Source organism: Dendropsophus ebraccatus, chromosome 3, assembly GCF_027789765.1.
Source record: "Dendropsophus ebraccatus isolate aDenEbr1 chromosome 3, aDenEbr1.pat, whole genome shotgun sequence".
NCBI lineage: Eukaryota > Metazoa > Chordata > Amphibia > Anura > Hylidae > Dendropsophus > Dendropsophus ebraccatus.
This window is the reverse complement of record NC_091456.1, coordinates 98020922-98045966: the sequence shown is the minus strand read 5'-3', so window position 1 is coordinate 98045966 and position 25045 is coordinate 98020922. Positions and strand designations below refer to the sequence as shown.

The following is a 25045-nucleotide window of genomic DNA, read 5'->3' as shown; positions in this document are numbered from 1 at the left end:
TCACATGCTCCTCCATGTCAGCAATCTTATAGACCAAAACACCACAGAGCAGGGCAGCCCAGCCTGGAGGAGGGCAGTCTGATTTTAGCTCTATGAGGTACACAGGGAGCTGCTGTCAGTATATACAGGGAGTACACTTACTAATACTGTACACTGAGCAATTTTACTATAAAGTGGCCAACCCCTTTTAAAAAAATGTCAACGTGTTGAAAGACAAGGATCAGCTGACATTGTGCATGTCGGTTGCCTTTTAACAGTAGCTATGACACAAACGGCTGTAACGGCCGATAATCGGGCAAATAAAGCGGATAATGGCTTGGTGTAATAGGGCCTTTAGTCTCATGTATCCCTGTTTATATTGTTCTCAGTACAATATTATACTCAAGCGGTGCTTGACTATATGGTTACATTTTGGGGGGATCTTGTTATGGACATTTACCATCTTAGATTACTATTTTGAATAAATATTGATAACCTTAAACAGACTGCCGACACATTTACATATACCCCATTGTACTTAACTTATTGTGCAATTGAGTCACGTACATTTATGCCTGCTTTGTCTTTACTGTATGGTTTACCACTACTTCACTTTTAACTATTCAGATGTATTTTTCAATATCATGCTACACCCTGAATAATTGTAATTATCTACAACTTATTTTCAGATTCCCAGGACTGGATTCAGTTTTTCCAGGCACCCAGAGGGAAGTCAGCCAGCCAATGGCCAAGCCTAGCAACACGCTTTGCTAATACTGTAGATTCGCTCATCTCTAGTTGTCATGTTATTTACCGGTATGAACATATAGTGAATATTCCATTTCCTGTACTATGCTGTCACACATAGTTTGTTTATCATTGGTTACTGGTTACTGACGTTTGATGCATGAAGCAGTGCGCCTGCATCTGACATGTGAACTAGCGCTGTCTCACTGTATTAGTCAGTTGGAAATGGCATATTGCCAAAACGCTTCTTGTGTTGTACCCTGTGCTAAATGGACATTTAAATCAACCAACATGTTTATGCACAATGGGTAAACATCAGAGATTTTCTATTCTTTATCTATGAGATTGTACCACACACTTATAGAGTTACTTTGGATTTTTGGGGACGATTTTGACATGTTTCTGTGAAAAAAAAATCCTCCTGCCTTTAGATACAAACTTGATTCGTAATTAAAATACTGGCATTCTGTCCATGTCTAAGGACAATGCAGGATAATCATAAAGTCATTTGATCACAAATATTCTCAGTTACTGTTGATATGATGTTCTTACTTTAAAATACTTCCATTATGCCAGGCAAAGGACTTCATGTTTAAGGCTATGTTCACACAGATTATTTTTGCTCAGTAATTTGGTCAGTATTTTGCAAACAAAACCAGGAGTGGATTGAAAACACAGAAAGGCTATGTTCACACACTGTTGAAATTTACTGGATGGTCATCATTTAATGGCAAATAACAGCTGTTATTTCAAAACAAAGGGGTTGCCCACTTTATAGTAAAACTGTTCAGTGCAGAGTATTAGTAAGTGTACTCACAGCACTTACTGACTCCCTGTGTAAGTGCAGTGAATACACTTACTAAGGTCATGTTCACACAACATATATTTTCCTAAAAGTACGGCCGTTGCAACAACAGCCGGGATTAATATGAAAGTAAACGTTACCTGGCCTCTATGCAATCTCTGCCAGAGTGTATACACATAGTATATGCTCCGGCCGGGATCTTTTGTGGCGCCGTAGAAAACTGAATATTCAGTGAATAGCGGCCGCAGAAAACCCTGTCAGTGCACACTGTGGAGCGGGCGGCTCCAGACACACCCTCCATAGTGTGCAGTGGGGAGTTCTGATGCGGGCGCGCACAGATGCGCCCGCAACAGAACTCTGCGACACTAAAGATCATCTGGCTGCTACTACAAACTATCCGGGATGATCTGCTGGGTCACGGAACGGCCGGTCTCTTACAGTGTGTGAACATAGCCTGATACTGTACACTGAACAGTTTTACTATAAAGTGGCTGACCCCTTTAAATAATGACGATTCACTAAATTTCATCATTTTGTGTGAACATAGATGTTTGTATTTGGTTGCAAAATACTCACCAAGATACTCCCACTGTGTGGGAACATAACCTAAATGTGTAAAGAACATGATACCAAAACTTTGAAATAAAAGTACAGTAATACCTCGGTTTTCGAACGCTTTGGAACTCGACCTGCTTGGTATTAGAACGAAAATTTACCCAGAAGTAGTGTTTGGAATTTGAACTTTGCTCGGTTTTCGAACGTTTTTCGAACGTTTTTGCGAGCGTGGATGGTGGGTTGTACCTGGCGAGTTAAGCAGTGATGAGGCTTCACATACAGTATAGTGCTGTATAAGACTGCTGGAGTGCATATACAGTGCAGTAGTAGTACAGGCAGTGCACCACCATCTCCCATACATTACAGTGCTTGGATGGGGGGGACGCTATACAGAAAAGGATGGGTGAGGAGTTGGTGACTACTGTACTATAATTGCTGGTTCTGATGAACATTTCTTATGTTTAATGTCCTGTACAGTATAGTGCTGTTCTGTACTGTACTGTAGTGATTATACTGAGCACTTAGTGTAATAAATGAGTATTGTAGGTAATTATTGGTGGCTGCTGGAACCAATTAATCACATTTACATTATTTCCTATGGGAAGACACTGCTCGGTTTTCAAACTGCTTGGTTCTCAAACTGCCTTCCGGAACCAATTAAGTTTGAAAACCAAGGTACCACTGTACTGTGTTTTGCTTTGCTATTCTTCCATGCTATTTTGCCCTGTCTCTTTCATTTTCTGGATAGGGAGACTTTTTGGATGAGTTGTCACCACACCATTGGAGAAACTTGGCAACAAAAAAAGTGATAAAAATGTGTCAACCCTAATTATATGCTATTTCAGAACCTTTAAATGGGTGTAAGTAAGCCAGCTATAAAGTGGACTAAGGAAAAGGCAACTATCTATCATGTATGACAATTTGTATGAAATGTGTTATTTTGCATGGGCAGTTTTTACATCTCATGGAATTATACATTTTAAGACACTGGAAGAAATTAATAAACGTGTGTGTGCAAGAATTATGGGGCAGTTTGCTCTAAAATACTGGTGTATGTGTAATTAGATAGATTGATAAGCTAAATAAGACAAAAAGAATGGGACATCACCATACTTGAAAAGAGGGTATGGCTTTGTGCAAAGTGGGCATGACTTCAGAGAAAGGGAAATGCAGTGCTGTATACTAACAAATTCACCAGATTTTGGCACACATTTTTTTACTAAAAAGTAAGCCAGCCTAAAAATAGACTAAGGGGGAAGTGTATTACCACTGCCGTACTCGTACGCCGGTCTACAATTAGGCCCTGCCACATTGACCAGCATGCCTCGTAGTAAATCTGCCAGGACCTGTGCATGCCACATGGCAGATGTAGAAATCTCCAGAATAGATGAAGATTTGTGCCATGATTTACGCCTGTTTCCAGTTATTTCAGGTGCAGGGCTAGCCTCATCCCGCCTTGCCACAGCCCCTGACCCTCATCAGGTGTACGCCACAGAAGAGGTAAAAATCTGTGCCTTCCCATGGCGTCTGCCCCTAAGTTTATTCTAGACAGTCAGATTTTCCAACAGTCCCTGTTAAAAATCTGGTGCACTCTAGACTTTGCAGTTTACACTAAGAACTAGCCTGTTCTTTATTTCCCCTTCTGTTGATAAGTATCTCCAGCATGGCTTTCTGTGATTCATTGGATTTTGTGACCCTTTCCAAACTGATGTTTCAAACTATACTATATATATAATAATACATAATATTTCATAATAAGTGTTTAGCTACAATTATGATCATAAAAAGTGGTGTATTCAATTACTAAGGCCACAGACAAAGTAAGGGTACTTTTACACACACAGATTTATCTGACATATTTTTGAAGCCAAAGTCAGGAATGGATTTGAATAGAGGAGCAATCTCAGTCTTTCCTTTATTACCTGTTCTCTGTTTATGGTCTGTTCCTGGCTTTGGCTTCAAATCTCTGTCAGATAAATCTCTCTGTATAAAGACACCCTTACTTTTTCAAAACCATTTATAAGGATGCTGGATACATTTGTTCCTTAAGGGTGCGTTCACACCTACAGGATCTGCAGCAGATTTGATGCTGTGTTCAGTTATTTAAATGAAATCTGCTGCAGAAAATCAGCTGCAGATCCTGTAGGTGTGAACGCACCATTAATGAACAATTCAAATACTGGGATCCATAAGAAACTATGCTCTTATTGTGAAAGAGTCTAGAAGAAATAACAATAGCAGAAATAACAATACAATACACCAGCAACAACCATAACATAAAAATTGTCTATCCTTGGCAACAATATTCACTGCTGCCTGTGAATCCATCCCAGCAATAGGACTGTTTGTGGGGAGTTTCATTGATTGGGTTGTCATGGCCGGGCAGCTGTACATACGGCTGAGATCACCATGCATAATGGTAAGCATTGTCTGGACTGGTATAAAGCACACGATCACTGGACAGCGGAATGGTGGAACGCATATGTTCTGCAATAATGAATCCCCATTTGCCACAGCAATGCTCACGGAATGTGTAGTGCTGCCTAGAAAGCTATTCTTTGGTTTGAGCTGGTCCCTTGGTTTTAGTGAATTAAAAAGGTAAATGCAACATACAATGACAATCTGGGGAATTCTGATCTGCATTAACGTAGAACTGTTCATTGTTTTGGCATGACAAAGTCCTTTAGCTGGAGAAATAATAGTGTGCTCAGGTGAAGGAACTTGGTTAGCTACCGTTCAGGGGGTTTAAATACCAACTGCAAGGCCTATCGCCCAATAAGATCAGTAATGATCAGGTGACTTGATGCAAATTGCTTTTAGTCTGCCAAGTGGAGGACTCTAGACTAAATGCCCATGGTTTCGGATTGGGCTGCACACATATGGCTGTGATGTTAGTCACATACTGTATGTTTTTAATTTTGACACAGAACTATGTAAAGAAAAAGTATATCATTTAAAATCTGTATATGAGTGTAAAATCTGTTTCCAGGTCCACCTTCTTGGTTTATGGGTTGAATGACTGTCATATGGCCTTTATACTAGAAATAGGCTGAGCATATTGAATCCGATAGAATAGTACCACAGCTATCTATTCCTAATATTATAAAACATTTTAAGATCTTATCTTTTTTTCCAAGTATAATGATTAGCCAACATTCCTACTGGTTTTGTTTGTACCCTAGGGTATTCTTGACTCTATTTCTAAGGTGTCAGTGAGAAGATGCATGCTGTACTATATTACAAAGATTGCAGGTTGTCATCCTATGGTCTGTGGCTCCCTGGTTATTCCTCAGAGTAGGGGCATGTGCCATTGCTTCTGTTATGATCTCACCAGACATTCATTCTTAGGTTAGGCATGCCTTCTAATACAATTCTAACTAGAACTACCTGCTATTTATTACTGGCGTCTCTCCTACTTTATGTGTAGCATAATAAAAGACACAGTTGCAAATATGCTATATATATATATATATATATATATATATATATATATATATATGAAAACAAAAGACTATTCATGTTGGCATTATTCTAACTATGGAGACCACAATAGGATATAAATGGTTTATGCATGGCAATACACCGCCTGCATGCTATACATATAAACGGATTATCAGGTATAAGGGGAAATATGTTTCCCTAGGTGCAGAAACTTATCTGAAAATAGGATTCTATAAGCTGTCTTACAAATATACTAATATATATAGATAAACAGGCAATGGATTGGAATAAAATAGCCGTAACAGACTTAATACTTTAAGGAGAAGGAGTGCAAGGACCACTTAGAAGGAAGCGACCCCAGTCAATACACTGCGATAAAAACAAGGTAACAGCATATCCAAGGTGAAGTGACTGGGTGTAAAGCGACTGAGGACAGGTGGGATAACATAGACAGAAAGCCCAGGCAGACAGAATAGAGCACCTAGGATGGCAGAAGTTATCCAGCTGGGAATAGAGTGACTGATAGCTAGCTTCTCTGCTGCCTGCATGTCCTCTAGGTAATGTGCGCAGGGTGAGCTACTCCTCAAGCCTGGGCTGAAGAAACGCATAGAAAACGTGTTGTTGTGGGACCTGCATCTCCCAGCATTGGGAACACACTAAGGTCATTATGGGAGTGTAATGTCTAAAATGCCATAAAGCCATTATACTAGAAAGAGGCATAGTAACCTGAGGCAGACACAACCGCATCAAAGAGAATGGCACGGTTCAGCTCAAACACGCAAACGCATTCGTGCACTGCATTCACTGCATTGGCACACTGATGTCTGACTGAGGCTGAGCTCTACAGCAAGTAATGCAGGCAATGGCAGGCTCTCACACCACTCCATGGCCACACAGCTCTCGGACTGACACTCCAATAAACACTTATTACATGCACATTCCTTCCAGGAGTTTCCTCAAACCCTAGAGAGCCCCCGAATGCACATACTTGCTGCAGGAGACCCCCAATCCCCGTCTGCACTGGAGAGACCCCCCTCTATATACACATGGAAGAGATCATTGGTTTGCAACTTTCTGCAGACAAACATATGTATTCAGCTGTCAATCAATAAAAAGCATATAGAAAAAGAATTGCATCCACTGAGCCGTCGTCATCCTGTAGACTACTCCTGGGTGGAATGACTGCTACATGGGAATCACACAATGATTTACAGGAGTCACAACAACCTGATGGGACAATGAGGGCTCCAGATGCCCCATAGCCCCTGCACTAATCTAGGGGCCACACCAATAAGAGACTAGTTGCCCCCTTTTCCAATGCCCTGCTTTCCACCCACTTACCCATGCTGCGAACTGGAAACCAAGCCACATAGGGTTAATTCTCTGGCATAGCAGTACCCAGCCGCTGTTCTCCAGGACATGGGATGGGAAGGGTAGAACATTCACTTCTGCTGCTGCTGCTGCTGCTTCATCTTACTGGGACTGGGAGAAGGAAATGGGCGCAGAAGTAGTTTCCGTGGCGTCCGCCGCACTGCCGCAGCCGAGGAGCCCACCCTGGTCTTGTAGATTGGTCACTGCTGCAATGTCTCTCCAGCCCTCCCTCCCCCCGCTACTCTAACGGGTAACAGAGCTCACCGAGCCTTCCGGCGGCCACACACACGGGGCGTTATAGCCTGCGGGCTGCACAGGGTGACCTGGCTGCGGACATGCCGTGCCTGCCTGCCATGGGTGGGGAGCGCTAAGCTGTGCCTACGGTCTGCTACTTGGCTATCATGTGAGGTGTTGGTAGACACCCCCTAGTCCTGCAGATTAGATACTGCAGGTAATACAGCACTCTGCTGCTGCTGCTGCTATGTGGAGGGATCCAGTATGCAGACAAGGGGAGGAAGCACAGCTCCTATCTGCCACAGGCTATAAGGCGGCACAACACTGGTGGCACTGGCAGCTCAGATAGGACAAGGCTAGCAGGGCAGGCTATGCGCTGGAGGAAGCCATCAGCCAGGACCTGTAGACACACCGGGGGTGGACTGCTTTGTGGTGCTGACTGCCAGCTACAATTCCTGCACACATTCACTGCTCAGGACTCAGTGCTATGCTCCACCCAGACTTAAAGGGGAAATCACCGCGTCAGAAAATGAATGGTTATTAACACTCCCCCCTACTCACACACTCTGCAGCAATAAAACATGCTGGCAGCATCACACATCCACCTCTCCCGGGCACCTAAAGGGGTTAATGCTACACACAAACATGTAGAGGCTGTGCAGCCAACCAAATGCCTTCATCCGTGTAATGAAAGCCGGCTTTCCATAGGAACAGCTCTATGTTGTGTTCACACTGCATGAAATGCCTGGGAACTGGTGTGTGGCTGCCTGTAGGTGATGCATTGTTACTCACTAGTACTGGCATACTGTCATTTTATCTGCAGAAAGAGGCTAAGACAGCCAGGACCGACACACTACTTTATCCTCTTCTTTATTATGATTGAAGATTATACTGGGGAATAGGTTGGACTAGCATGTTACCTTATATAGCTTTGTTTTAATATAATATATAAGCAATATATAATATATAAGCAATTTTACAGACTGGTATCTTCATTACTTGTGGCTGTTCCGTGTACTTGGGCGAAGGCAATTATATTTATACAGTATGAGGCTATGTTCCCACACAGTATTTTTACTATGTATTTTGCTCAGTATTTTTCAACCAAAAGCAGGATTGGATTGAAAACCCAGACAGACTATGTTCACACACTGCTGAAATTTTCTAGATGTAAACGGAAGTTGTTTTAAAATAACACAAATTATTTGCCATTAACCCCTTAGGGACCAAGCCTATTTGGGCCTTAATGACCAGGCTCATATTTCAAAATCTGACCTGTCTCACTTTATGCTCTTATAGCTCAGTGATGCTTTAGCGTATGCTAGCGATTGTTTTTTTGTCACATATGGTACTTTATGTTAGTGGCAAAATTTGGTCACTGTCTTGTGTGTTTTTTTTGTGAAAAACATCAAAATGTCATGAAAAATTTGCACTTTACAAACTTTAAAATTCTTTGCTTCTAAAAAAAGAAAGTCACATGACAAAAATTAGTTAGTTAGTCACATTATGAATATGTCCTCTTTATTCTGGCTTCATTTCGTAAACATATTTCACTTTTTTAGGGTGTTACGGGGCTTAGAAATGTATCAGCAAATTATCACATTTTCATGAAATTTCCAAAACTGATTTTTTTTAGGGACCAGTTCTTTTTTAAGTTGATTTAGGAGACTTGTATATTGTAAACCCTCATAAGTGACCCCATTTTGGAAACTAGACACCTTAAAGAATTAATCTAGGGGTATAATGAGCATTTTGACCCTACAGGGGCTGGAGGAAAGTATTCACAATTAGCCCAGAAAAAAATGGAAAATAGAAATTTTCCAATAATATATTTGTTAAGATTAAAGTATCTAATTTTCATAATAAACATGAGAGAAACTGCACCCCAAATTTTGTAACGCAGGTTCTCCTGAGTACAACGGTACCCCAGATGTGGGTGTAAACCACTGTATGGGCACACAGTGGGGCTCAGAAGGAAGTAGTGCCTATTAGCATTTTCAGTTCAGATTTTGCTGAAGAATTTTCTGAGCGCCACGTGTGCGTTTGCAGACCCCCTGTAGTATCAGCAGAATAGAACCCCCCAAAAGTCACCCCATTTTGGAAAGTACACCCCTCAAAGAATTCATCTTGGGGTGTGGTGACCATTTTGACCCCACAGGTATTAGAGAAATGTATTCAAAATAAGACAGTAAAAATAAAAGAATTGAATTTTTCCAATAATTTGTTAGTTTAGTTAGAAATTTCTCAATTTCACGAGGATCAGGGGAGAAAAAGCACCCCAACATTTGTAACGTAGGTTCTCCTGAGTACAATGTTACCCCATACGTGGGCATAAACCTCTGTATAGGCACACAGCATTCCTCAGAAGGAAGGGGGCGCCGATTAGCATTTTCAGTGCATGATTTTTCTGAAGAAGTTTCTGAGCGCCTGGTGCGTTTGCAGTGCCCCTGTAGTGTCTGAAGAATAGAATCCCCCCAAAAGTCACCCCATTTAGGAAAGTGCACTGATTGCGAGCAATCTTGGGTGGTTACAGACAATTTGGGGTAGATACAGGCAGTCTGAGGCAATCTGGGGTGGTTACAGGCAATCTGGGGTTGTCAGTCTGAGGCAATCTGGGGTGGTTACAGGCAATCTGGGGTTGTTACGGGAAATCTGTGGTGGTTACGGGCTATCTGGGGAGGTTACGGGCTGTCTGGGGTGGTTATGGGCAATCTGGGGTGGTTACAGGCAATCTGGAGTGGTTACGGGCAATCTGGGGGGATACGGGCAATCTGGGGGGTAACGGTCAATCTGTAGGGGTTACAGGCAATCTGGAGTGGTTACAGGCAATCTGGGGGGGGTTACGGGCAATCTGGGTGGTTACGGGCAATCTGGGGTGGTTATGGGCAGTCTGGGGTGGTTACAGGCAGTCTGGGGTGGTTACAGGCAATCTGGGATGGTGACGGGTAAACTGGGGTGGTTACAGGTAATCTGGGGTGGTTATGAGTAATCTGGGGTGGTTACGGGTAATCTGGGGTGGTTACAGGTAATTCGGGGCACTTGACTTTGGTGACAGGGGTAAAAAAATGCTGGCACCATTTCGAACATGCGATCAGCGATATATAGTATATACCGCTGATCGCTTGTACTGGGACCACATCGGGTGGTCCCGGATCATTGCCCCATGCTCTCCGCCACCTCCGGTGGTGGAGAGAATGGAGCTTTGATCATTTTTAGGAATCCATCACTGTGAACAGAATCAGATGGCCGCCCAGGGAGGGAGAGGGTCAGTGACCAGGTCACTAGGTTTAATTCTAGGGACAGGGGGGGACATGTTCTCATCTCCTCTCACTGTGGATTCACGGTGAGAAGACATGAAAGCGTTCAGCTGAGCTGGCAATGCCCATTACCAGTGGCTGCCATTATACTGTTAATCGCCGGTTAGGGGACTGGCCAGGACTGAGCCCACACTCTGCCCCAACCCCTCACCTACCTCCGACAGCTGAGAGGAGGGGGCTGCGGGCATTACCGCCGCTGCTGCACTATTCTGCACCATCGCCATAAAGAGCTGATGGCAGCAGAATAGAGCCCATTAGTGATCACCATAAAAATCTGTATCGGCGGTCACTAATAACATAATACATATATTCTCTGGGTCACTACGGTTACGGCGATACCACATTTGTGTAGGTTTTTTTTAACTATTATAACTTTGGCGCAATAGAAACTATCTTCCTAGCAAAAACCCACATTGCAAGATCCATATGTGCAACAGAGCTTGTTTTGGGCTTATTTTTTGCGGGAAGATCTGTAGTTTCTATTGATATCAAGTTTTATATGTATATGACTTTTTGATCTCTTTTATGACGTATTTTCTAAAGCGAATTGATAAAATACAGCTATTTTGGTACTGTTTTTTTTTTTTTTTTTTTTTACAGTGTGTCGTGCGGTATAAATATTGATATCATTTTATAGATTGGGTCGTTACGGACGTAACAATACCAAATATGTATATGATTTGTGTTTTTGATCACTTTTATGACATGTTTTATTGGGTATAGGGAATGTAATGCATTTTTATTATTGGGGGGGGGGGGGCTGGGGGGGCTGTGTTGTGTTTGGTGCACGTTTTTTTTTTAAACTTTTTTTTACTTACTTAAATACTTAGATCGCTTATACAATACACTGCAGTACCTAATGTACTGCAGTGTATTGTATCATGCCTCATGCTGTCAGGCATTCGGCACGGCCACCCCTGTCAGCATGAAGCATCTCCATGGTGACCCCGGGGGCCTTCATTAGGACCCCAGGATCACCATGGAGACTTTGGGACACCGGACGCGCCACGGGACATCACAATCGTGTAAGTGACCCACGGCGCCGACCGGGACCTGTTAGATGTCGCTGTCATGCTCCGGGCAGTTTCAGTGGGGGTCAGCTGTCACACTGACAGCTGATCCCCCCGCTCTAATGCCACCGCCGGGCGGCAATTTATTCCGATGCGTCCGCCGTTATCTGCATTTAAAAAGACTTTTCCCAGGTCCCCCCCTTCGTTCCTTTCTGTCATCCACTGCAAAATATCAGGAAATTGTGACTTGTTGCATCAGACACAACCCTGTCTGTTCTATAGACAGGGGAGGGGGGAGGAGGGAGCTGAGAACAAAGGATTACACAAACACAGAGCTTGGTGACAGCGTATTCAGAGGTCAGAGAGGTCAGTGCTGTCTGTCAGAGAAGATAGCCGGTGATGTATTTGTAGATTAACTCTTTGTTGTCCTGTTTTGGTGTTTTATTTCCCTTTCTCCATAGGAGAACAAAGAAGACAGGGGGAGAGCTTCAAACTGCTTTTTCGTGATAAATTCATTTTCGGCTAATAAGCCAAATTACAAAGTTTCTTAAAATCACCTGGACTATTGATTTCTGCAAAAAAAGTTTCAAGACAGGGACTAGTAAAGTAGTAGTAGTAAAGTAGGAAAACTAGACATTGATTTAAAATGTAAAAACTAAGAAACAAGTAATATACTCAGTGATTTACTTTCTCATCCACAACCCTCTTTCTGCCTCCATCAATTCTTGGTTCTTAAAAGTGGCAAGAGACAGTGACCTGATGACAGCCATAGGCACATTCGAAGGTATATACAGTGGTCCCTCAACTTACAATAGCCTCAGGATACAATATTTTCAACAAACAATGGTAATTTCTGGACCATTGTAGCTTGAGACCACACTCTATTATCTCCTCTTTATAGTACAGTGTGATACTACATGTTCTGTACTGCTGTGTATGTGTGGTATCTCCTCTCTACAGTACAGTTCTGTACTGCTGTTTGTGTGTGTGTGTGTGTGTGTGTGTGTGTAGTATCTACTACCTACAGTACAGTGTGATACTACGTGTTCTGTACTGCTGTGTATGTGTGGTATCTCCTCTACAGTATACTGTGATACTACATGTTCTGTACTGCTGTGTGTATCTAGTATCTCCTCTCTATAGTACACTGTGATACTACATGTCCTGTACTGCTTTGTGTATCTAGTATCTCCTCTCTACAGTACAGTGTGATACTACATGTTCTGTATTGCTGTGTATATGTGATATCTCCTCTCTACAGTAAAGTGCTGTACTGCTGTTTGTTTGTGTGTGTGTGTGTGTGTGTGTGTGTGTGTGTGGTATCCACTACCTAGAGTACAGTGTGATACTACATGTTCTGTACTGCAGTGTATGTGTGATATCTCCTCTCTGCAGTACAGTGGGATACTACATGTTCTGTACTGCAGTGTATGTGTGGTATCTCCTCTCTACAGTACAGTGCTGTACTGCTGTGTGTGTGTGTGTGTGTGTGTGTAGTATCTACTACCTACATTACAGTGTGATACCAATCAAAAGTTTGCTATGGGGCCCAGCCATTTCTAGTTTAGCTCCTGGCTGCTACATGTCCTGTACTGCTGTGTGTATGTAGTATCTCCTCTCTACAGTACAGTGTGATACTACATGTTCTGTACTGCTGTGTGTATGTAGTATCTCCTCTCTACAGAACAGTGTGATACTACATGTTCTGTATTGCTGTGTATATGTGGTATCTCCTCTCTACAGTACAGTGTGATACTACATGTTCTGTACTGCTGTGTATGTGTGGTATCTCCGCTCTACAGTACACTGTGATACTATATGTTCTGTACTGCTGTGTGTGTGTGTTTGTGTGTGTGTGTGTGTGTGTGTGTAGTATCTCCTCTCCATATACAGTGTGATACTACATGTTCTGTATTGCTGTGTATGTGTGGTATCTCCTCTTTACAGTACAGTATGATACTACATGTTCTGTACTGCTGTGTATGCGTGGTATCTCCTCTCTACAGTACAGTGTGATACTACATCTTCTGTACTGCTGTGTATGTGTGGTATCTCCTCTCTACAGTACAGTGTGATACTACATGTTCTGTACTGCTGTGTATGTGTGGTATCTCCTCTCTACAGTACAGTGTGATACTACATGTTCTGTACTGCTGTGTATGTGTGGTATCTCCTTTCTACAGTACAGTGTGATACTACACGTTTTGTACTGCTGTGTGTGTGTGTGTGTGTGTAGTATCTCCTCTCTACAGTACAGTGTGATACTAAAAAGGGCGTAATTATCACTATAGCAGCCACAGTAGCGGCTATCGGGCCCATCGCCTAAGGGGGGCCCGTGGTCCGCTCCTGCAATACAGTGGACCCCCTGAGCTGCCATCATTTGAAGTACCAGGTGGCCAAGCAGGCCCCCCAGGTTCTGCTAATGTCCTTTTAACTGCAAGCACTCCTGATGAGCGCTTACAGTTATGTGGTTATGCAGGGCCATATTTACAACTAGGCATCTGTGGTCCAGTGCCTAGGGCAGCACCTTTAACTCCTTAACGACCCATGATGTATCTCATACGTCATGGTGCCATTAGGGGGGTTCAGAGAGGGGCTGTGCCGCGACCCCGCTCTGAAGTGCCACGATCCCGGGTGCTATGTGTAGTCCAGGACCGCTGCTAATACGGACATTATGCAGCTGTCAGACATGACAGCTGCATTTAAAAGCCATGCAGAGCGCCATCCCTGGTGTCTAGTGGCGAGATCTCCCCTCCGTGATGTGATCCCACCTCCTGAGCCAGCCGGGGCTCAGCATTGGACGGACGCTGATCCCGGCTCAGCTCAGGAGACTGCCTATAAACTAGCACCGCCGGACATATCCCCAGTTGTTACCTGTTTGCCTGAAAGGTTTAGCTCCAAACTGTAGTGCCGGCTACCCCTTGTCGTGCAGTTCATGGACTCTAACCTTTTAGTCAGAGCACACAGCTATTAAAGGAGCAAATACCTTACTTTTTGCGTATAACACAAAAATGGAAATGGAAGATTGTGATGTTAACGCTAATGCATCCAGGGGGCAAATGGACACTTCAATTAGTGCTGGACGAGCAGACGCCAGTTCGTTCTTCAGATCATGTGATCTAAGTGATCCACTGCAACTAATGACCAATAAGAATTTGGAATTCAAAATCCAGAATTTGGCCAAGAAGGAAATGCGGTTATTTTGGACCACACATTCACTAAAATCATACTGGGAGTGTAAACGAATACCTAGAGGACTACGATGTTACAAAGAGGCCTTCCAATTCACTGATGATCCCGAATTCATGGCTATCTGGACGCGGATCCAGCAGGAACATTCCATGCGGATTCTGGAGGTTGTTACCACACGTAATGAAAAAAAAAAAAATACTATAATAACTAACGACTTGTGTCGTGCAAAAATGGAGCTTAAAACCAGATTACCAGAGGAGCAATATCAAACTTTCATAACCAGATTGGAAAAGAAGTTAACATCTTTACAAGATACAATTAAAGGACAAAAAAGAGATACATTTCTTAGGGATAAATCTGACTATGAGACCGATAAAGTATTTCTAAAGAAAAACAGGAATGTAAATAAAAAACAAAGAAAGAATAAATCTAAGGTCCGTGCCAAGAGTGATTTCTGGACTACGGACTCTGACTCAAGTCTGTCAGATTCTATTCCAGCAACAAAACCGAAGCCCAAACCAAAACCAGCTGCTAATGCCGAACAATCAGCCCAAAGTATCCCTTTAGGCGAAAGACTAGATATGGCAGAAAAAAAAAGTGCCGGAGAAAGGAACATCAACCAAAAGAAAGACAGTATCGTGGAGATCATAAATGCAAGCCCAGATCTGGAAGAGAATGCGATGAAAGTTATCAACCTAACAGACAGTACCCTGGACGCAGCAACCATATCACTCCTATCCAAAGGACTGAATTTCTGTTTGCCAGGACACTTTGACATCGTAGAATTTGAAACCGATTTGTTTAAAGGTGTCCGCAAACTAAACTTAAAAATGTTTTTTTTATATAAAAAATCAGCATGTGAAAAACGTGAAGGAGAAACATGTCCTAAGATAGGTCCGTTAGGTTTCATTGCCCCAGATCTAGAAACAAGTGAGGAAAAGAAATGTGTAGCTATGTTGATGGAACTAGCAGGTGATGTTAACCCTACATCCACCAACATAGAATCAGAAGACACCAGCTTCACTAGAGGTATAAAGTCAACATTTTCACCCCCCATTGCCCCTGGTAGCAATATAGATCTCTTTTATAAAAAAGTTATGGATGACGTCCGTGCACTAGTATATCCTACAGACAAAAATAATCTTAGTAGCACAGAATGGCAGGCCTTACAAAAATTTAAGAAAAGGGATGATCTAATAATAAAAGGGGCGGATAAGGGAGGGGGGGTAATAATTATGTCCGTGGATTACTATCGTACTGAAGCCCTCCGCCAGTTGTCTGACACCACGAATTACCAAGAACTTCAAGGGGATCCAATGAAAAAGATTTTTTCTAAATTACAGTCCTTTTTGAGAAAACAAGTCGAAAAAGGTTTCATTTCTGAAAATACTGCCCGAAAAATCTTGCCCGTATCGTATAATACCCCTCACTGGTATTTTCTTCCTAAGAAACATAAGACGCTGCACAATCCCCCTATTGTTGCCGGAGTAGGGTCAATTCTAGAACCTTTGTCGCAGTATGTGGACTGGCTACTGGGCCCCCTACTGGAAAAGGTCCCCTCCCTGGTTAAAGAAACAAATGACTTTTTAAACGGCCTGGGGGATTGTGCATGCGAGGAGAATGTACTCCTTGCCACAATCGATGTGGAGTCGCTATATACGCGTATCCCGCATCGGTTGGGGATAGATATCATCCGTGAAATCCTGGAAAAGACAGATAGAAGCAGGGAATATATAGATTTTATTTGTGAGGCATTGGATCTGATTTTGTCCAACAATACTTTTATGTTTGAAAATAAATGGTTTCTTCAAACATCTGGAGTTGCCATGGGCACTCCCGTGGCATGTATTGTGGCCAATGTATTTTTGGCAGTCTTTGAAATGCGGTTTATTTTTTAGTGTAAAAAATCCTTTTTCTAGATTTATCCACAGATACTCACATTTTGTGGATGATATTTTTATAATTTGGACAGGATCAGAAGTTGACTTTGAGGAGTTTGTATGCTACCTCAATCAGGAGAATACAATGAATATGTTTTTTCACTAGTAAAATCAGTCCCCATGAGATGGAGTTCTTGGATGTCGTGGTGTCAGTGAAAGATGGCAGGTTGGAAACAAAAGGATATAGGAAACCCACAGCCTCTAATACCTTACTCCACTTCAATAGCTACCATACGGACGCAACAAAGAAAGCTGTGCCCTATGGGCAATTCCTCCGTTTGCGCCGTATTAACAGCACGGAAGAGTCTTTTAGAACGCAGGCTGCTGCACTTAGGCAGCGATTCATAAATAGGGGTTATCCCAAAAAATTGCTTGATGAATCGTTACATAAAGCAGCACAGAAAAATCGTAACACTTTGCTCCGTAATGCCATTAAATCAAAAAGACTTAAAAATGGTAATGCGGATCGGTTAGCCTTTTCTTCCAGGCTCTCACCTATGGCCTCACAAATCCGTAGGGCTATCAATAAATACTGGTACCTGATAGAAAATGATACAACATTAGGTGAGCAAGCCACAAGAAAACCTTTCGTTACCTTCAGGCGTAGCAAAAGTATAAAGGACATACTAGTACACAGTAAAATGAAAACAACTAAGGAAGATGGTACGGCATGGTTATGACATGAATTAAAAGGTAATCATAGATTTGGCTCCTGTAACTGGTGTACTCACATGTATAAAGGAACAAGTCTGAACATTAATGGACAGCAAATATATGTCAATGATTCTGCGATTGCGGAAGATTTTATATAGGCAAAACTAAGAGAGCGCTCCATACCCGTATTAGGGAACATTTTTACTCATTGAGAACTGGCTCTGGCGCTCCAAGATTCATTAGTCATATGAATGAAGCGCATGAAGGTAACCTGGCAGCTATAAAATTCGCAGGGATAGAAAGGGTTAAGTCCCAGGCAAGAAAAGATAGTCATCGCCTTCTGATGAGGGCTGAGACAAAATGGATCCTGTGTACCGAAGCTGAAGGTCCGGGTGGCCTCAATGATAGAGTGGACCGTAGCTTTTTGATATGAATTGTTTGTCCGATTGTTTTTATTTGGTTTTAATGCTTTAAATATGTAATCACATGTTCACATACGTCACTATGTTAAGCATATTTAGATGGGGTGACGTAGCGAAGGGGGAGGGTCCGTTGAAGCGCTCCGCGCGAAACAAGCCTGTTGCCCGCACCCAGCTGACGTCTGCTCCATGATGTCCGCACATAAGAAATAAAAAGAACTTATTACGGGGAATGATTATAAAGAGCTTTTTCCCTGTACTTACTACTGCATCAAGGCTTCACTTCCTGGATAACATAGTGATGTCATAACCCGACTCCCAGAGCTGTGCGGGCTGTGGCTGCTGGAGAGGATGATGGCAGGGGGACACTGGGCACTGGAGGGACGCTGAGCATCCCTCTGCCATCATCCTCTCCAGCAGCCACAGCCCGCACAGCTCTGGGAGTCGGGTCGTGACCACCATTTTATCCAGGAAGTGAGGCCTTAATGCAGTAGTTAGTGCAGGGAAAAGTAGCACTTTATGTGCATTTCCTGTAATAAGTGTACAATACTTTAATTAAAAAAATTTGCCGCACTTCCCCTTTAATAAATACAAATAAATAAATAAACATATTTGGTATCGCCGCATGCATAATTAACAGAGCTATTGAATTATATCATTACTGATCTCGCACGGTAAACGGCGTAAGCGCAAAAAAATTTCCAAAGTTTACAATTGTGCAGTTTTGGTCGCATCAAACCCAGAAATTTTTTTATAAAAAGTGAACAAAAAGTCGCATATGCACAGTCAATGTACCGATAGAAAGTACACATCATGGCGCAAAAAACAACACCTTACACAGTCCCATAGACCAAAGTATAAAAGCGCTATAATGATGGTAATAGAGCAATTTTAAGGAACATTTTAATTTTTCAAAAGCAGTCAGATAAAATAAAAGTTATGCAAGTTGCATATCATTGTAATCGTAACATCTTGAGGAACATGTGTAACAAAACCAACCCAAATAAAAAAAAAAATATTTTCAATTGCACCACATGTATAATTTTTTTCTGGTTTTACAGCATATTTTATGCAAAAATTAAGTCTGTCATTGCAAAGGACAATTGGTGCAAATAATAAGGGGTCATGTGGGTCTCTAGGTGAAAAAATACAAGCGCTATGGCCTTTTAAATAAAAGGAGGAAAAAACAAAAGAGCAAAACTGAAAAATTGGCTCAGACTTTAAGGGGTTAAGGGGGGCAGCACTGGGGAAGGAAACAACTTTTTTTTTTTTTTAGTCTCCCACCTCCCATTCAGACTCGCCAGTAAATCTGCTGTATTTTCTATGGGGGTGGGGGTGGTGGTATTGGTCAGGTCTGGTATGGTGGTATTATTCAGTTAGTATGGCGGTATTGGTCAGGTATGGTATGGCGGTGTTATCCAGTCACAGTATGGCGGTAGAATTCAGGTCTGCTATGGTTGTGTTATCCAGTCACAGTATGGCGGTATTGGTCAGGTCTGGTATGGCGGTGTTATCCAGTCACTGTATGGCGGTATTGTTCAGGTCTGCTATGGTTGTGTTATCCAGTCACAGTATGGCGGTATTGGTCAGGTCTGGTATGGCGGTGTTATCCAGTCACTGTATGGCGGTATTGTTCAGGTCTGCTATGGTTGTGTTATCCAGTCACAGTATGGCGGTATTGGTCAGGTCTGGTATGGCGGTGTTATCCAGTCACTGTATGGCGGTATTGTTCAGGTCTGCTATGGTTGTGTTATCCAGTCACAGTATGGTGGTATTGGTCAGGTCTGATGTGGCGGTGTTACCCAGTCACAGTATGGCAGTATTGTTCAGGTCTGCTATGATGGTGTTTCCCAGTCACATTATGGTGGTATTGGTCAGTTTTGGTGTGTAGCGGTGTTATCCAGTCACAGTATGGCTGTCAGGACTGTGTCTTTGCAGAGCTTGATGCGTCCCTCGGCTTGTGCTGTGCGGCCGAGAAGGCGCTGATTTTCTTGTATTTGTTCTGTTTCTGTGTTTTGTTTTGAATTAGTCTGAACACTGGTTTATTTTGTCTGCTCACTTGATTTCATGGACACACCCGACTTCATCTGCTGAGTTCTGTCTGGTCATGTCAAAGTTAATCTGTGTTTTGGTTCTGCTGTGACTGACAGGTCTTCCTGCCAGTGGATCTGTTTTGTTCTCAGGTGTCTGTGCTTGGAGATCAGGGGGATGGTCCAATTACGTTCTGGAACAGAACCCTGGCCTCCTATATAACTAACCCCAGTCTGTGTACTCATTCCTTGTTGAGGCAAGTAGGTAGGGACAATTGGTGGGATCAGCGTTAGGGCTAACTGTCTTGTCCCTGCCTCACCGTCCCTGACAATGGCGATATTGGTCAGGTCTGGTGTGGCGGGTTTATCCAGTCACAGTATGGCAATATTGGTCAGGTCTGGTGTGGCAGTGTTATCCAGTCACAGTATGGTAGTATTGGTCAGGTCTGGTGTGGCAGTGTTATCCAGTCACAATATGGTGGTATTGGTCAGGTATGGTGTGGTGGTGCTATCCAGTCACAGTATGGCAGTATTGGTCAGGTCTGGTGTGGCGGTGTTATCCAGTCACAATATGGCGGTATAGGTCAGGTCTGGTAAGGCGTTGTTATCCAGTCACAATATGGCGGAATTGGTCAGGTCTGGTATGTTGGTGTTATCCAGTCACAGTATCATGGTATTGGTCAAGTCTGGTGTGGTGGTGGTAAATGTGACGCCTGGAGCTATTACCTACCAATTTACCAATCAAAAGTTTGCTATGGGGCCCAGCCATTTCTAGTTACACTCCTGGCTGCTACATGTCCTGTACTGCTGTGTGTATGTAGTATCTCCTCTCTACAGAACAGTGTGATACTACATGTCCTGTACTGCTGTGTGTATGTAGTATCTCCTCTCTACAGAACAGTATGATACTACATGTCCTGTACTGCTGTGTGTATGTAGTATTTCCTCTCTACAGAACTGTGTGATACTACATGTTCTGTATTGGTGTGTGTGTGTATAGTATCTCCTCCCTACAGTACAGTGTGATACTACATGTTCTGTACTGCTGTGTATGTGTGGTATCTCCTCTCTACAGTATAGTGTGATACTACATGTCCTGTACTGCTGTGTATGTGTGGTATCTCCTCTTCTGTTCTGTACTGCTCTTTACCTGTGTCAGGATGAGCTGCAGTCCTTTACATAGAAAGTGATTTACAGAACCAGATCGTCCGGGTTTCTGACAAAAAAAAAACTAACAAGTTAAGTGTCAAGTTAATGTTTCCTACATGTGTAATACAACCTTTGCAGGGAACAATCAGAACCTACAAATTACCCAGCAGCAACTCATCACCAGAACCTAATTATGGCTAGGCGTTCATTTAGCACAACAAACGACCAATCCCAACTCTTTTAAAGAAATAAAAATCATACAAATCATAAATATGATAACATACACAAGAACAATCACCCTCCCCTTCCCCAATCCCCCTTTAAAAAGCATATACCTTTAGCCGGGAAAACCACCCTAAGGGTATGTTCACATTGAGTAAATGTGGCAGAATTCCGTGGCAGAGCTCTCCACCAAGGAATCCCGCCTGCCTCAGTGTGACACTGTTTATCTATGGGAGAGCTCAGGTGCCTCTGCTCCTGACTCTCTCGGCTCTGCGGAGAACGGCAGGAATGGAGGTGCGCGAGCCCTCCCATAGAGGAACAGTAGAATAGAGAAGAAATCAGGTGATACTTTTTAGAGGCTAACTGAGTATATTTGATTGTAAGCTTTTGAGAGTCTAGCCCCTTTCATCAGACATGATAAGACTGAGAAAATCACAAACTTATATACACAGTAGACAGAGCTCATCAAAGGATTTTAGAAACTTTAAAAATAACAGAGTGCAATATACACAGGGTCTGCTATTTACAACAGGTCAATAATTTAAAGCTTGTGAGGCGTGACAAGAGGATGGTAAGCTCTTGCTGCTGTTTGTTGTCAGATAAATGGCCTAATAGCAACTAATGGCCTCCATAGCCTAAACAGGTCATACATAGGCCGACATAGAGCTGGTATGAATATTGAGACCATGTATGTTATGCACTCAGGGTGCGTGCACACTACGGAAATCCCGCGTATGACCCGCAGTATATTCCGTTGCTCCGTTGCCATAGACACTATTCTCTGCACGGGTGGATTCCGCATTCCGCTGAAAGAAGTGACATGTCAATTCTTTCGGCGGAATCCGCCCATGCATAGAATAGTGTCTATGGCACAGACGGAGATGCGCGCCGCCGTGTGCGGGTACGAGCGACAGAATACACTTCGCGTCATACGCAGAATTTGCGTAGTGTGCACGCACCCATACAAGGAGGCCCATGATGAAGCCCGAGTGCCCCTAATTGTCACCTACAATCCACAATCTTACAATCAAATATACTCAGTTAGCCTCTAAAAGGTTTCGCCTGACTTCTTCTCTATTCTACTGATTTCTATGGCTAACACGTTACAACAATACTCTATAGAGGAACAGTGTCACTCTGAGGCAGGCGGGATTTCTGCCACACTTGCTCAGTGTGAACTTATCCTAATGTGTCTGCAGCTAGCTTTCAGTACATCTATCAATATTCCCACATCCAGCTCACTACATAGCTCCCCAGCATATAACTAGCTTATCAATGTGCTGTCAAAAGTGGACATGCTGGGCACTGTAGGGGATCCTAGGTGCAACACCTCACCATATATTTCTCCTGTTCATCAGGAGCTTATGTGAGAGACTGCCAGCACACACATTTTTACCATTTTAGGCTGGGGTCACATACAGTATATTTCAGCAAGTATTTTGCAACCTCAAACTGGAGTGGATTAAAAACACAGGAAGGCTCTGTTCACACACTGTGGAAATTGAGTGGATGGCCGTCATATAACGGTAAATAACTGCCATTATTTCAATACAACAGACGTTGTTTTAAAATAAGAGCAAATATTTGCCATTAAATGGCGGCCATCCACTCAATTTCAACATTGTGTGAACAGAGCCTTAGGGCCCTATTACACCAAAAGATGTCTCACAGATTATCTGACAGATTTTTTCAGCCAAAGTCCGGAACTGACTATAATCGTGAACAGGTCGTAAAGATAAGACTGAGATTTCTCCTCTTTTTAAATCCATTCCTGGCTTCGGCTAAAAAAAATCTGTAAGTTAATCTGTCAGACATATTTTGGTGTAATAGGGCCTTTTCTGTGTTTTCTATCCAGTCCTAGTTTTGGTTGTAATATGAGGACCACAATACTGACTGAAATATACTGTGTGTGAACCCAACCCTACCCCAAGATTGTCACTCTCCAGGGACATCAATAGTCCAAGGCAAGGGCAGAGACTTGCAAACTATCAAAACTTCCAGGTCCACAAATGATGATAAAATTGCTTAACTTTATATCTTCATACAATAAGGGTGGTATTACACGGAACGATAATCGGCCGAATTGGCCCGATTCGGCCGATTATCGCTCCGTGTAATAAATGCAACGATCAGCCGATGACAACGATCATCGGCTGATCGTTGATATAGGTTAGAACCTATTTTTGTCGGGCGCCGACCGCGCACCGCTGCGTGTAATAGCGGTGCGTGGCCGGCGACTAACGATATACATTACCCATCCACGTTCCAGGGCTGCTCCTGCCGTCCGCTTCTCCCTGCGTCCCGCGCGCGCTCTAGCGTCACAGAGGCCTGTCAGCTGATAGGCCGCTCAGCCAATCACAGGCCGCGGCGGTCCCGGCCTGTGATTGGCTGAGCGGCCTACCAGCTGACAGGCTGCTGTGACGCTAGAGAGCGCGCGGGACCCCCGGGAGAAGCGGACGCAGGAGCAGCCCTGGAACGTGGATGGGTAATGTATGCCAGTTTAGCAAGGGCTGCAAGGACATCGGTAACGATGTCCTTGCAGCTCTTGTCAAACGATTATCGGGCCGTGTAATAGGTCCAGTAAACGAGCAACGATCTAGCAGATCGCTGCTCGTTTACAGGTATTATCGGGCCCTGCTCGGCCCGTGTAATACCACCCTTAGTATAATAATATTTCATATCCCAGAAAGAATCATTGGAGAGATACAGGAAAGCCACTGCATAATGAATGCTCACTGGCATTCTTACTTATGGTCAGACCCTGGTTTTATTGAATCTTTCTGATGATTTTATCTGGGTTGGTAAATATTTTATTATATGAAGAAATAAAGTCAAGTGATTGCAGACCAGGATTGTTTGCATATGAGGAGTTGTCCTTCTCTGTCTAATTATATGGTATTTTATAAATGAATTGTGATTTGCTTTTGTTGTGATTATTGTTATGAATTGGAGGGTTGGGATTGCAGCTTAGTTTTGCAGGGAAGAAACTTTTTTAATGCGCAGTTATAACACTATATTTTTTTGTGTTAAACAATAATTCAAACAGCTGAAGTGAAGAAAAGTCAAATCTGTGCTAGATCAGCCTATACACTGGTTAAAGCGACTCTGTAACCACAATCTGCCCCCCCCCCCCCCCCTTCGGATAGCTGCTTTTAATCCAAGATCTGTCCTGTGGTCCTTTCAGCAGGTAATGCAGTTATTGTCATAAAAAAAAAAATTAAAATTGCAGCCCCGTATCTGTGCCCTAACTTTGCACCACCCCCTCCGTCCCTCCTCCCTACCCTCTTCATCATTAGGAATGCCACTGGAACATTTACTTCTGTTTGAGCATTGCACAGGTCATTAACGATCCAGCCCATGTGCTGTGGTAACACAAGTGGTGAATAGAAGACAATCTGCCTGGAGCATTCCTAATGAGGAGGAGGGCGGGGAGGAGGGATGGAGGGGTGGTGCAAAGTTAGGGCACAGATACGCCCGTAGGGCACGGAGCAGGAATTTTGAAAGTAATTTTTTATGACAATTACTGCATCACCTGCCAAACGGACCGCAGGACAGATCTTGGATTAAAAGCAGCTATCTGAAGGTACAAGCGGTTTTGGGGGGGGGGGGGGGGGTTAGATTGTGGGTACAGAGTCGCTTTAAGGATGAAAACAAATTATTACTTTTTATAAACAGGGGCATCATGAAATGACCATCAGATGAAACAGACATTGAGCACTTTGCCTATAACCATGAAACGTATCGTTCAAGAGAAAAGAGGGAAGCATTTCACGAATATGAAATATCTAACCTGCTCATATGTCCCTACAGTATACGGGCACTGAGGATGAAGGTAATTTGTGCTGTGCTGTTTTTGGGAACGACCACCAGATAAAGCATGAAGCCACTCCCCTTTTTGTGAGTCTTGTTTGTCGGGAAAATAATATTTTTACTTATTAAAATGTTTCATTTATATGCTAGAAACAAAACAGTCATTGGAG

At 43.0% G+C, this 25045-nt stretch overlaps 1 protein-coding gene and 1 long non-coding RNA gene across 2 annotated transcripts in view; one reads left to right on the top strand and one right to left on the bottom strand.

Moving 5' to 3' along the window:
* Positions 1–7515, bottom strand: part of KCNN1 (potassium calcium-activated channel subfamily N member 1) — a 117462-nt gene extending 109947 nt beyond the window's left edge. The window contains exon 1 of the mRNA XM_069962305.1: positions 6869–7515. Coding sequence (XP_069818406.1) covers positions 6869–6898 — 30 coding nt within the window. The 5' untranslated portion in view covers positions 6899–7515. The remainder of the gene's footprint in view (positions 1–6868) is intronic.
* Positions 36–25032, top strand: LOC138785879 (uncharacterized). The gene is made up of 3 exons (XR_011362163.1): positions 36–97; positions 669–795; positions 24741–25032. It is a non-coding gene; the product is annotated as an uncharacterized lncRNA (long non-coding RNA).
* Positions 25033–25045: the final 13 nt, after the last annotated feature.